This window comes from Otolemur garnettii, unplaced genomic scaffold, assembly GCF_000181295.1.
Source record: "Otolemur garnettii isolate 467f Iridium unplaced genomic scaffold, OtoGar3 scaffold00014, whole genome shotgun sequence".
In the NCBI taxonomy this organism is placed as follows: Eukaryota; Metazoa; Chordata; class Mammalia; order Primates; family Galagidae; genus Otolemur; species Otolemur garnettii.
In genome coordinates, this window is record NW_003852409.1 from 30958518 (window position 1) to 30971241 (window position 12724).

Here is a 12724-nt window from a genome sequence, read left to right on the forward strand (position 1 = left end):
ATGGCATCACAGCTCACAGCAACCTCCAACTCCTGGGCTCAAGTGAGTCTCCTGCCTCAGCCTCCTAAATAGCTGGGATCACAGGCAACCGCCACAACGCCCGGCTATTTTTTGGTTGCAGCCATCACTGTTGTTTTGATGGGCCCAGGCTGGATTCGAACCCGCCACCTTAGGCGTATGTGGCTGGCGCCTTAGCCACTTGAGCCACAGGCGCCGAGCCGGAATGGATTATTTATAATGGATTATAAAGGCAAAGTTCCTGACCCTCTGGGGACTTGAAGTGACAAAACTTTCCTCAAACTCCCAAGGTCAGAGAATTTGTGTCTTTGGTGGTCTTTGCTTATGGCTATAAAGCTGTAAGCCTGGATCTGGATAGTAATATAAACCTCTAGATGGTATCCCATCCTGTCCTCTAGGGAACATTTCTTTCCCTCTCATTCTTGAAATAGAGTTTGAGGAAAGAAAGACTACCCTTCTGCCAGCTTGTGATTTAGGAGGGTACATTCATTCAACACATATTTACTGAGCACAGACTACAGGCCTGCTACTACTCTTAATCACAGGGACACAGAAATGAAAAGGACAGATAAATCCCTTTACCCTGTTGTTTCTAGTGGGCCTAGAAATCTTTGATTTTCAGAGCTAAAAGAGACCTTTGCTAATTCCACCTTCTTAGGAAACTCAAGCCCAGGAGGAGAGATGACTTATCTAAAATCAAAGACAGAGAAAAACATAGGGCCTCTTACAAGTTAAGCTAGTTTTTCCCCAAGAGGTTAACAACCCCGGGGCTAGTGTTGTAAGGACCCAAGCAGGGGCATCTGGAGAAGAGAGAGTAGGCAAAGAGCCATGCGGCATGCTCTGTACTCAGGGTCGCCTCCAGCTGAAGCCTAGCCACCCACCCAGCACCCATTCTCCCTTGACACCAGGGGACCCCAGCTTCTTTCTTCACAGCCCCAAGGGAAAAGTGCAGCCCAGGATGGGCGACATGGCATTAGGGGACCCCCACTGGACTCTTACCAATTCCTCTACTTTGCTACTGAGTTGTTTGTTTGTTAGATAGCTGGAGTCCAGGGCTACTGCTAGCTCGTGGTACCGGCTCTGAGGCGCATGCAGAGAGCAGTTGGAGGAGGGGTGGGGGGAGAGGTAGAGAGAGCAATCATTAGGGTTAAGGATCTAAGGGCTATCTCAACTGCCAGAGGGGAACTCAGCCCCTACTGTGGGAAGTCAGGGGGCTGGCCTGCAGGGTCACTGGGCCATAGTTCAGGGCCATTTACCTCCAAATCCTTCAGGTTAATGGACGATGAAAGGCTTGTTCCATTGACATAGGACGTAGACTAAAAGAGATGAGGGTCTACTCAGTGATGCTCTGTCTCCTCACAGCTAAGCCCTGTGACTTCCTTTCTTCCCCATCAACTTTCTTCCCTATCAATTTTTTTTTCTGGCTAACTTGGACCCCTCCTCTCATAATCCCTTCCTACCAACTTCTCAGCATTCTTATCTCTCCATCATCCCTCCCCTCCTGAGCAGCTCTTATCCTGTGCTTCCGCAGCAGGATAAATGATATCTTGTGGTCCAACTCCTTCATTTGCACAGCTCTAATGGAGAAGCTTCAGAGAAGAAGTGACTTGCCCAATGTTACCCAGCAAGCTGGCTGGTCTCAGGATCTTTTCTCTCTCTCTTATGAAGCCCTGCCTCCATTTCCTTCTGTCATACCTTCCTTCCCCCTTCCCTCCCTTCTCGGCTGTAATTTCTGGGATACCTCAGACACAAGACTACTGATATGCTGAGAAAGCTGTCGCAGGCTCTCAGTCGATGAGAAAGTCCTAGGGATGGAGACACGGGGTCAGAGGTGCAGGTGGCTCAATGGGAAAGAGGGTCCTGGGCAGTAGCCTGCCCTGACTCCCTCATCCAGGGACTACTGCCCTGACAGAAGACACTCACTCGATTTCATCCATAAGATGAGAGATTTCGTCAGCATCAAGGTTCTGTTTGGGAAGAAACATTATGATTGTCACTCAATTTCCAGTAAGAATCACCCAGGGGTCGGGTAAGCCAAGCTTATCCCAACAATCTTCATCTCCTCAAACCCTGAGACAAAGCCTAGTCTTAGCTTCCCTTATCCTAGTCTTATCTTCCAGTCCCTAGGAAGGGTGCCTGGCTCTAGAACCAAGTTCCCTGTGAAAGAAAAGAATCCACTGGCTTAGTGCCTGTGGCTCAGCAGCTAGGGTGCCAGCCATACACCAGAGCTAGAAGGTTTGAATACAGTCCAGGCCTGCCAAATGACAACTACAACCAAAAAATAGCCAGGCGTTGTGGCAGGTGCCTGTAGTCCCAGCTACTTGGGAGGCTGAGGCAAGAGAATCACTTAAGCCCAAGAGTTTGAAAGGTTGCTGCAAGCTGTGATGCCACAGCACTCTACCGAGGGCAACAGCTTAAGGCTCTGACTAAAAAAAAAAATAAAACAAGGGCAGTGCCTGTGACTCAGTGAGTAGGGCGCCAGCCCCATATACCAAGGGTGGCAGGTTCAAACCTAGCCCTGGCCAAATTGCAACAAAAAAATAGCCGGGCGTTGTGGCGGCACCTGTAGTTTCAGCTACTTTGGAAGCTGAGGCAAGAAAATCACCTAAGCCCAGGAGTTGGAAGTTGCTGTGAGCTGTGTGATGCCATAGCACTCTACCGAGGACAATACAGTGAGACTCTGTCTCTACAAAAAAAAAAAAGTAATAAAACAAAACAAAAAAAAGAGAATCCACAGTGGGTCCAGTCCTTGGGGAAAGAGAGTGGGGCCAGTACACAGGAAGGCAGGGGCAAAGAGGGATGAGGCACAAACCTCAGGTGACTCCATGCTAGTGCGACCAGCATCAGTGGAACGGACGCCAGGTGACATGGTATCACCATATGGTGGTGCACCGGAGGAAGGGATACCGTCAGGTGGCACGGTGTCATCAGCAGATGGTGGTGCATTAGAGGAAGGGACAGCGTCAGGTGACACAGTATCATCAGCAGACAGTGGTACATCAGGGGAAGGGACACCATCAGGTGACACGGTGTCATCAGCAGATGGTGGTGCAGGGGCATCACAGTCTTTGGGTGCCTGTCACAGAACAGAATGGGGGTTAGGGAGCCATGCAGGACAGAAAACACCTTGCTGCTGTGGACACAGGGGTGCAGAGCAGGTAGGACAGGTAATGCTGCAGTCAAGAGTGACAGTCACGCATGCTGGGAACCCCTGGGGGGGGTGTGGACACAGCCTGACCAAGCCTCGGGCCACTCGGCAGCATTTCTGGCAGTTAAAGCACAAAGCAGGGGCTGTACAACCTCCTCCACTAACACATGAAGATCTTGTTCTCCTGGAGCTCAGCAGAAGACAGCACCAGGCTCTGACCTGCAGGAGCACCACAGGCGGGAGGAATATGTGACCAAGTCAGGGGGATGAGAAGCACCGTGCTTCCAGGAAGCCAGTTTGTGCTGCAGAGTGACCCTCACCTGGGCCCCTGCTGGGCAGGAGGGTGGTAAGTGTGGGTCAGTATAGCTGGCTCCCTCTCCCTTCCCTTGTTCTCCTGTCTTCCTTTCCTCCTCCTCTACCCTAACCATGGGCTATATTTCTGATTCAAGACTTTTAGGGAAAAAAAAACTTACCCAAATAGAAGCCTCTCCCTGCCCTCTGGAGGTAAAATGAGAATAAACTCCTACCCCAATCTCTTAGCTCCAGAAATACCTACCTGTCTAAGAGACCACATAAGAAACCAGTGGTTAAAATGTTTGCCGTACAACCCTCAGCAACCTGGAGGTCATGAGGCTCTTTCCTGGGAATAGCACTTAGGGCATAGCATTTAGGACGTAGAGTCAAACCTTATCCCCAACCGGACCTACCTGCTTTACTAGAGCCCCATCCATCTTTCCTCAGACCTAATTTTTAGTCCAACCCTCTGTATATAAGACCAGATGGGCAGAGAATGGAAAGAGGCTGGGGCAGCGCCTGTGGCTCAAAGAGTAAGGTGCCGGCCCCATATGCTGGAGGTGGCGAAGAAAGAAAAGATGGCTGAATAGCTAGAGCTTGATAAGAGCCAAGTGCAAGGCCTGGTCAGGGAAGCCAGGTCTGGGGAGGAGGTGGTGGCCCCTTTCTCCCAGGAAAGGGCTGCCTATTCTCTGAACCCTTCCGCCTTGACCTTTGAAAACCAAATCTACTTCCCTCCTTACAGCAAGAGCTACAGAGGCTGGGGGAACCAGGGATGAGCCAAGTTGTCTTTGCATCTTGGCAAGCATACTGTGACCATGGCCCTGGAACCTAGCATTGCCTTGACAATGTCTACAACTCATTCTAACAGGTTAAGAGCAAGGGAATCAGCAGTTGGCCAGGCATGAGACTTTAGGGGATGTTGACACTTCTAGCCATGGACCCTGCAGGCTCTGGGTCCCTCCTGGCAACTTGAGTTCCTGGCAACTTGAGATCAGAAAAATCTGATCTCTAGGATTAGACATAGGAACACCTGGGGGGGGGGGGATTCTTTTTCTTTTTTTTTTTTTTGGAGGCAGAGTCTCACTTGGTCACCCTTACTAGAGTGCTGTGGTGTCTTAGCTCAGAGAAACCTCCAACTCTTGGGTTCAAGTGATCCTCTTGCCTCAGCCTCCCAAGTACCTGGGACTACAAGTACCCACTACAATGCCCAGTTAATTTTTAGAGATAGGAGGGTCTCACTCTGGCTCAGACTGGTCTTAAACCTGTGAGCTCAGGCAATCCACCCACCTCAGCCTCCCAAGTGCTGTGATTACAGGCATGAGCCACCAGGCCCATCTAAGAATTATTTTTCTGAGAACTTTTTAATACATATTGCATGATTATTTTGTGAGCAACCAAGTTATTTCATAATTTTAAACCTTGCAGCTAAGACCAGAGGGTTTTTTTGTTTTGTTTTGTTTTTGAGACAGAGTCTCAAGCTGTCACCCTGGGTAGAGTGCCGTGGCATCACAGTTCACAGCAACCTCAAACTTTTGGGCTTAAGCAATTCTCTTGCCTCAGCCTCCCAAGGAGCTGGGACTATAGGCACCCGCCACAACACCCGGCTATTTTTTTTTTCTTTTATTTCACCCGGCTATTTTTTTTGTTATTGTTGTTGTTGCCATTGTTGTTTTAGCTGGCCTGGGCCAAGTTCAAACCCGCCAGCCTAGGTGTATGTGGCCGGCGCTCTACCCACTGAGCTATAGGCGCTGCCCAAGACTGGAGTTTAAAAAAAAATGCCTGCTCTGCTCAAAATGTCTCATCCCATTAAACATTTTTTTCTCTTTCCATTATTCCCCATTTCTGGAAATGTTACCAGCTTTACTCAGGATACTGCAATCATAGGCCTGTACTCCTAGAGTAGAAAAATTATGTGGGAAGTAGTTATTGTCATAGAAGGTTTAAAAACAGTAAGAAAAGGCCAGGCCAGGTGGCTTACACTTATAATCCCAGCACTCTGGGAATCTGAGGCAGGACCCCTTGAGCTTAGAAGTTCAAGATAAGCCTGAGCAAGAGCAAGATCCCGTCTTTAATAAAAATTGAAAAATTAGGCTTGGCACCATAGCTCAGTAGTTAGGGTGCTGGCCACATGCACCGGGGCTGGTAGGTTCAAACCTGGCCCGGGCCTGTTAAAAATTGAAGTATTAAAGCCAGGTGCGGTGGCTCACACCCATAATCCTAGCATTCTAGGAGGCTGAGGCGGATGGATTGCTTGAGCTCATGAGTTCAAGACCAGCCTAAGCAAAAGCGAGACTCTGTCTCCACTAAAAATAGAAAAACTGAGGCAAGAGGAGCCCAAGAATTGGCGGTCGGTGTGAGCTACGATGTCATAGCACTCTACCGAGGGTGATAGGTTGAGACTGTCTCAAAAAAAGAAAACAGAAAAAAATTGAAAAATTAGCCAAGTGTTGTGGCAGGCACTTATAGTCCCCAGCTACTTGGGAAGATGAGGAAAGAGGATCAAACCCAGGAGTTGAGGTTGCTGTGTTGCTAGGCTGACATCACAGCACTCTAGCCTAGGCTAAGGTGACCAGATTTTAACATTGGTAAAGCAGGACACCATTGATGGGGGGGGGGGTGCGGGAGTGTGGGGCAGAGGAGGGGTGTGTTCTTGATTAAAAATTTGGTCTATATGGAGCAACAAAAATTTTCATAGAACGCAAAAATAGTATTGGAATTTTTTTTTTAATTTCAACATAAGTACAACTTACAAATATAATACATTAAAAAAAATTATGCATAGGGCTGGGCCTGTGGCTCAAAGGAGTAGGGCTCCAGGTCCACCTGGACAACCCTGCCCAGGAGGGGAGTAGGGAGTTTACATTAGCCTTTTCATTTCCAAATGAAGTTACATTAACCTCTTCATTCCCAAGTGGAGTTACATTAACCTTCTCCATTCCCAAATGGAGTTACATTAACCTTCTCCGCGGAAAGAAAACCATATATTCCCTTCCTGTTGTCCCACCCTTCCCTAGATTGTGCATTCTTTCCAAAAATTGGGACTTTTTTAAAACGCCACAGAACGCAGGACAAACTGTTCAAAAGTGGGACGTCTGGGCTCGGCACCTGTGGCTCAAGTGGCTAAGGTATCAGCCACATACACCTAAGGTGGCGGGTTCGAATCCAGCCCAGGCCTGCCAAACAACAATGATGGCTGCAACCAAAAAACGGCTGGGCGCTGTGGCGGGCGCCTGTGGTTCCAGCTACTTGGGAGGCTGAGGCAGGAGACTCGCTTGAGCCCAGGAGCCGGAGGTTGCTGTGAGCTGTGATGCCATGGCACTCTACCCAGGGAGACAGCTTGAGGCTCTGTCTCAAAAAAAAAAAAGTGGGATGTCTGGTCACCTTAGCCTAGGCAACAGAATAAGACTCTGTCTTTAAAAAAAGAAAAAAAAAAAAGAAACACAGTAAGAAGGGAATAAAGGAATATGGCCCTTCATTTCCAGAGAAGAGGGACCTGGGCTGCACAAGATATTAAAGCATTAGAACAGATCAATAATTTTCTGATAAAGAAACAGAAGCCCTGTATCCCCTAACTGTTGAGACCATTGGCAGAGCAAATCCACATATGTGTACATGGTCCCAGGACTCCAGTCCCATGCTCCCGTCTCCATGCCACTCAAGTGTCTCCTCTGAGCCAACAAAGAGAGTCACAGCACCTAGACAGACCTAACTCACAGGGAAAACAGCTGTGATAACTAAACTAAAAAACTTTCTACCATGCCCAGGCCCAGTCTCTCCCATGCCTGTCTCCCACAGGAGCTGGTTCTATTTCAAGTCCTGCTCCTCTGGCTTGGCAGAGATCCCAGGGCAAGTGAGGTATGGAGGAAGTGCCAACATCACACATGGAGGACGTGGTCTCCTAGCCCTGTGTACCCTGATGCCCTGCTCCTCCCCCCAGCTCCCTTGGTCCCTGAAAGGTGCTGGCTATAACCTTACCACTCTCTCTGCCTTCCCCACTTTCCATATGGATAAATGTTACCCATCTTTAATCCTCAAATTGGTCTCTAATGTCATGTCCTCCAGCCTCAAGTCCATTCAGAACCAACCTCCCCCTACAGTTCAGCATTTAGAATGTTCCTATGTTCTCCCTTGCTTCAAGGATTCTGCCTCCCTCCATGTGCTTATCCATTTTCTCCACTGGTTAGCAAAGTGCCTTTGCTATCTAGAGCTCAGTGAATATGGCTAAGTGTCCATTTGATTTTTAAAAGAGATTAGGGGTAGAAGGTCCTAATCATTTATCTGTCTGGTTAACCTCATATCCTTTACAGTTAGTTCCTCTGAAAAAATAACTTTAATTCTTACAATTATCACATGAACTCACTTTTTCTTAACTATATGTTCCCTACTCTCAAACCAAAATGAATTCAAAAAATTACATAATTCTACGTGGTCTTCTGGTTTTTGGTGAACAGAGAGATGCCCAGAGAGCCAAACCTAAAGATTTCCCAGATTCTTTTAATCTCTCCAGTCTAGTAGTACCATTCAAAAGCCCAAATCCCACACATCTGCTCTGAATTATGATTCCAAATTACCTTTAATCTTCAAGGTATGTCCCACCTTTACAAGATGATAAATGACACTGGGGAAGGGGAAAACCCAATCAACCAAGCAGGTGAAGCAGCAGACATAAACAGGCCAAGGGATTAGTGACAGCAACATAAAATAGGCCAGAGGCAAAGTATCCCCCAAACCAGAGAAGCCTCAGGAACATGCACAGCTGAGAGAGAGAGCAAGCCAGAGAGGAGTCTCGGCATTGCCTCACCTTCCACTTGTCCAATGGGGGGAGCGCTACCCCATTGGAATGGTTAAGGTCAGACACCAGCACCTTCAGAATGTCGTGAATCTATAGGAGGTGAAAAAGGAAAGAGAGAGGCAAGAAAGTCAGGGAAGGAAGAAGAGGTGGGTTCAGGGAAATTAAATGCTGAAGAAGAGCAGAGGAGACCAATACCATGGCCTATACCATTCTTCCAAAGGGCTACGTGCTGCTTTGCCAGAGGCAGAAACAAATAAATGGAAAAGTCCCCTGAGTGATGCAGTCTCAGATACGAGTCACCTAATCAATTCAGTTCTTAATGCACTCCTTGGACCCTTTTTTCAGGCCCAGGATGCAGAGGAAGTCTGGTAGGACTTTAGACCACTGGTTCTCAACCTTCCTAATGCCGCAAACCTTTAATACAGTCTAAAGGGGTCGCGACCCACAGGTTGAGAACCACTGGTTTAGACCCTCACCTCCATTTTAAACACCAGTCTTTCCCATAGGGTTTTAGTTGAACAAAGGGGTCTACAGCTATAAAGTAAATTTGAAAGACACTGATCTAATCCAATAACATCAATATACAGAGGAGGAAACTGAGGTCCAGGGGAAGAAGAGATTTTTCTGAAGTCACCCAGCAAGGTGGTGTCAAGGATGGTCTCAAAATTCATATCTTCTCCTAATCCTAGTGCCAGGGTTCTCTGCACCATACCCTGCTTCTTAAAGGGAAAGCCTAATGGCAAGCGGCCATTCTCACTGGCCTTACTTCCCCTGAGGCTGGAGATGAGAAAAATCAAATAGCGACTACCATTTATGGAATGTTTATTCTATACCATGCCTGTACTGAGAATTAATATAAAAACAGCAACCAAAAACCTCATTTAAACTTCTATAAGTATAAGTAAAACAGTATTACCCCTATTTTACACGTGTGAAAAGAGAAGCCCCAAACAATTTGCCCTAAATCATATCCCTAGCAGTGGGAAAGGTAGAATTCAAACTCAGTACTCTTACCCAGTACCCAACACTTTTTCCACAATCTTAACCAGTTCTCCTTACTTCTCCTAAGCCCCCTATCCCCAAGGGCCTGGCAAACCATGACTCACGTCCTCAGGTGAGTGGCAATCATCAGAAGTAGTTGACTCAGAGCTACCATCATTTTTTACTTTCTTCTTCTTCTTTGTATAAGAAGATGGTAGATTGTGCTTCCGCTGAAATTCTAGCAACTGTGGAAAGGAAAAGCAGTAAGATTCATGAAAATTATAAGCCCATATGATTACATCATACTTCATGTGGGAGGGGTCTTTTTTGCTTTATTTTTTACTTTACAGTTTTTACAAAATATATTGTGTACAATGTCTGATTTAATGCCACCAACAACCAAATGATTGTAACAACCACTTAGTGACTAAAATAGACTGTTAACATGGCTTTTTTTAAAAAGGCAATAATGCAATTTAAATTCAGTCTTCCAACTCTAAGCTCTGGGGTTTAGCCATGAATCTGCAGTGTGGGGCAAAACCAAAGGAAGCATCTAGTAGGCAGGAGCTGTGCATTGTGTGGCTCAGAGTCAGGCAGTGGGGCCCTTCCTTAAACATCTGTGAGAGCTGCACACCAGTACGTCTTAAAAATGTAAGTCAATGTGCCCTAATGGCAGGAGGGTAGTGAAAGTATATCCCTAGTGAACTTAGGAAACTAACAGAAAAAGGACAAGGGACAAGCCAAGCATCATTTCAGAGAAAGGTCTATTGTAATCTTACAAGTATATGCAAATGTCATCCCTAAGTATATTCATGTTTTTTTCTCTCTCCAGAGAATCAAGCAAAACTGAATCTTTGGAAAGCTCTCCCATAGTAATCCTGTGGCACTCAGAGAACCTCATGTTGAGAAGGTAATGTGGGGAAGATTCAAAGCGGTGAAGTTCAGTTTCCCAGGATCTGTTCTACAGAAGAGAAGTAGACCTCATTCCACAGAGCACTAAGTGAATATGAGGTAGAGAACTCAGTAAAAAATTTTAGTCTCTCTGGAGCGTAGAAACCTGGGAGAAAAGCAAACCCAACCCGTTCTCCCATTGCAACCCAGAGATACTGTCAAGGTTTCCAGCTCTACTGGTGAAGTGTAGGCTTTCGCACTGCCAATATTTAAGTTAAGGGAATAAGGAGCCTGAAACCTCTCGGTCTTAAATTCCATAGTTCTTAGTCCCCTTCCAATTAGAAATCTGTGCCTTGACCAGAGAAACCAGAAATGGAATGAACACTCGGGGTATTGGGTCTTAAGATCAAAGGCCAGGCTCTCGACAGTAATGACAGCTCCGAGGGGGACTGCGAGGTAACTACACTGCACTCCACCCTACCTACGACCCACTCTCTGCTCCGCGATGGGGGAGGGGAACCTAGGGCCGGGATCCAGGTCCTTGAAGATGGGAGCCCACAGAGCTCAGGAAGAGGCAATTTGGGGCAGTGGGAAGCTAGGACTGAGTTCAGAGCAAGGACCCCCTGGAGTCATCAGTCCAAAGTCACCCAGGGGCAACTGGCGAGGGCAGGGGTTGGGCTACTGAGGGGGCGGGGCTGGCTGAAAAGACTTTGGTGAGAGAAGCCAAGCGACGCGGTGCGGCTAGCTCTACGTGTCTCAGGAGTAGCACAGACTGTGGCCATAGTCCTACCGTGGGAGGGGAGCCTCGGGCTGGGTCGGGGAGCCGCGACCCGGCGTGTTTTACCTTTTTCCTGGCCGAGGCCAATTTTTGCTGTCGGGTTTCTTCCGACATCCCGTGGGGGGGAGGGGGAGAGCGGGATATACGGGAACTCTTCAAGAGATCCCGGCAACCCCCGCGAAATTGCTTCCGCTTGCTACCGCGCAGAAGTGCAACTGAGCCAGAACAGGCGGGACCAAGGCGAGCCTAGGGAAACATAAATGTGGGCGTGGCCCCAATGCTCCCGGCCCGTTGGTCAATGAGAACGATGAAAGGAAAAGGGGCGTGGCCAGGGAGCGGTGGGACCCAGAGGTCAAGTCACCACGTCAGCTGCGCACGTGCGCAGCCGCTGTCCCTGCCCACTTTGGGGAGACGAGGGGGCTGGCTCTTGCTAGGTGCGCGCGCAGCTTTCGGTGAGACCGCGGCCTCCTTCAAGGAATTCTAGTTCCTGAAGGACCTGAGAAGCCACTCTCCGGCACCGCCCTGGACCCTCTTGCGCCACTCAATCCCCCACCCCGGGGGCCTCGGACTCCAGGCCTCAGGAGGTGGGCAAGGAACGGACAGCGGGGGGAAAGTGCATCATCTCACATTCCCTTTCCCGGCTCTTCACAGCCCTGCCCAGACTTGTCCCAGAAATCACCTCCCGGAAGCCCCATCCCATCCTCCAAACACGCCTCCTCGGAACCCGCCCGCTTTCTCAAGGGTTCCTTCTCTGATCCTGGGAATGTATCTGCTGCCCGGGTTCCAGCTGTGTCCAGCCCTAGCACACCTACTTCTTAGTTGCCCTTCCTCCCGCACCCTGCAGTACCCCTTTCTTTTGAGAGCGGGCTCTCGGTCCAACCAGCTTTTCCCCTCAGATTTCTCTCCAGGGCCGAACCAGGACTTAACCGAAGTTACCGTGGCACCTTCAGATCCCCTGTGAGTATGTCTGTGCCCCTCCCTCGCCCTCCATCGGGTGAATCGCTGCTAGTCTCAGCCCTCTCCTCCATCTCTTTGGCATTCCCACAGTGCTGAGAACCTCGTTTCTCAATCCCAATCCTTCCTTTTCTCCTGCTCTCCACAATGTTCAAAGAAGTGCTGCGTGTCCTGTTCTGGGCCGACTCCTCTTCGTAGGGTGCTGTGGAGTCACAGCTCACAGCAACCTCCAACTCCTGGGCTTAGGCGATTTTCTTGCCTCAGCCTCCCGAGTAGCTGGGACTACAGACACCTGCCACAACGCCCTGCTGTTTTTGTTGCAGTTTGGCCGGGCCGGGTTTGAACCCACCACCCTCGGTATATGGGGCCGGCGCTCTACCCACTGAGCCACGGGCGACGCCCCTAGCCCTGGCTTTAAACACCACGACCCCAATCAGGAAAACGCTTGCCCTTTATGTTAGCCACTCCTTTTAGTTGACAAGAGTCTCTCTTCTCTGGCAAACCACCCCCAAAACTCAGCCTCCTCGCATCCCCAGATGGGGTTTCCTCCACCAACACTTTTAAATTCGTTGGAGTAAGACTTGGCATTTGTATTGATTAAGCAACTGCTGAAATGTAGTTACGTGTCAGACAGTTCCTACCCTCCAGGAACTACAGGCTGGAGGATGAACAGGCAAAAAATAAAGAAAGAAGTAAAGAAATTCCAGTACAGAATAAGCATGGTTCAGAGTGAGGAGGGCTCCCCAGAGGTAGTGAGGTCAGAAGCAAGACCTGAAACATAAGTTGCATTAATCCCAGATAACAGGTGGCAAGTCACAGTCTGCCAAAAGCATCGGGCTGATTGAGCTTTTCTCTCTTTTTTTTTTTT

At 48.6% G+C, this 12724-nt stretch overlaps 2 protein-coding genes across 2 annotated transcripts in view; one reads left to right on the top strand and one right to left on the bottom strand.

Moving 5' to 3' along the window:
- The window catches only part of GOLGA2 (golgin A2), a 21918-nt gene extending 10899 nt beyond the window's left edge, over positions 1-11019 (bottom strand). The window contains exons 1-7 of the mRNA XM_023510469.1: positions 10969-11019; positions 9359-9478; positions 2831-3094; positions 1942-1985; positions 1760-1823; positions 1275-1334; positions 1018-1098 (exon numbers count right to left, since the gene is read on the bottom strand). Of these exons, the coding sequence (XP_023366237.1) occupies positions 1018-1098; positions 1275-1334; positions 1760-1823; positions 1942-1985; positions 2831-3094; positions 9359-9478; positions 10969-11016 (681 nt within the window). The 5' untranslated portion in view covers positions 11017-11019. The remainder of the gene's footprint in view (positions 1-1017; positions 1099-1274; positions 1335-1759; positions 1824-1941; positions 1986-2830; positions 3095-9358; positions 9479-10968) is intronic.
- A 190-nt stretch (positions 11020-11209) lies between these two features.
- The window catches only part of SWI5 (SWI5 homologous recombination repair protein), an 8367-nt gene continuing 6852 nt past the window's right edge, over positions 11210-12724 (top strand). Inside the window, exons 1-3 of the mRNA XM_012802340.1 lie at positions 11210-11240; positions 11360-11486; positions 11799-11859. Of these exons, the coding sequence (XP_012657794.1) occupies positions 11210-11240; positions 11360-11486; positions 11799-11859 (219 nt within the window). The remainder of the gene's footprint in view (positions 11241-11359; positions 11487-11798; positions 11860-12724) is intronic.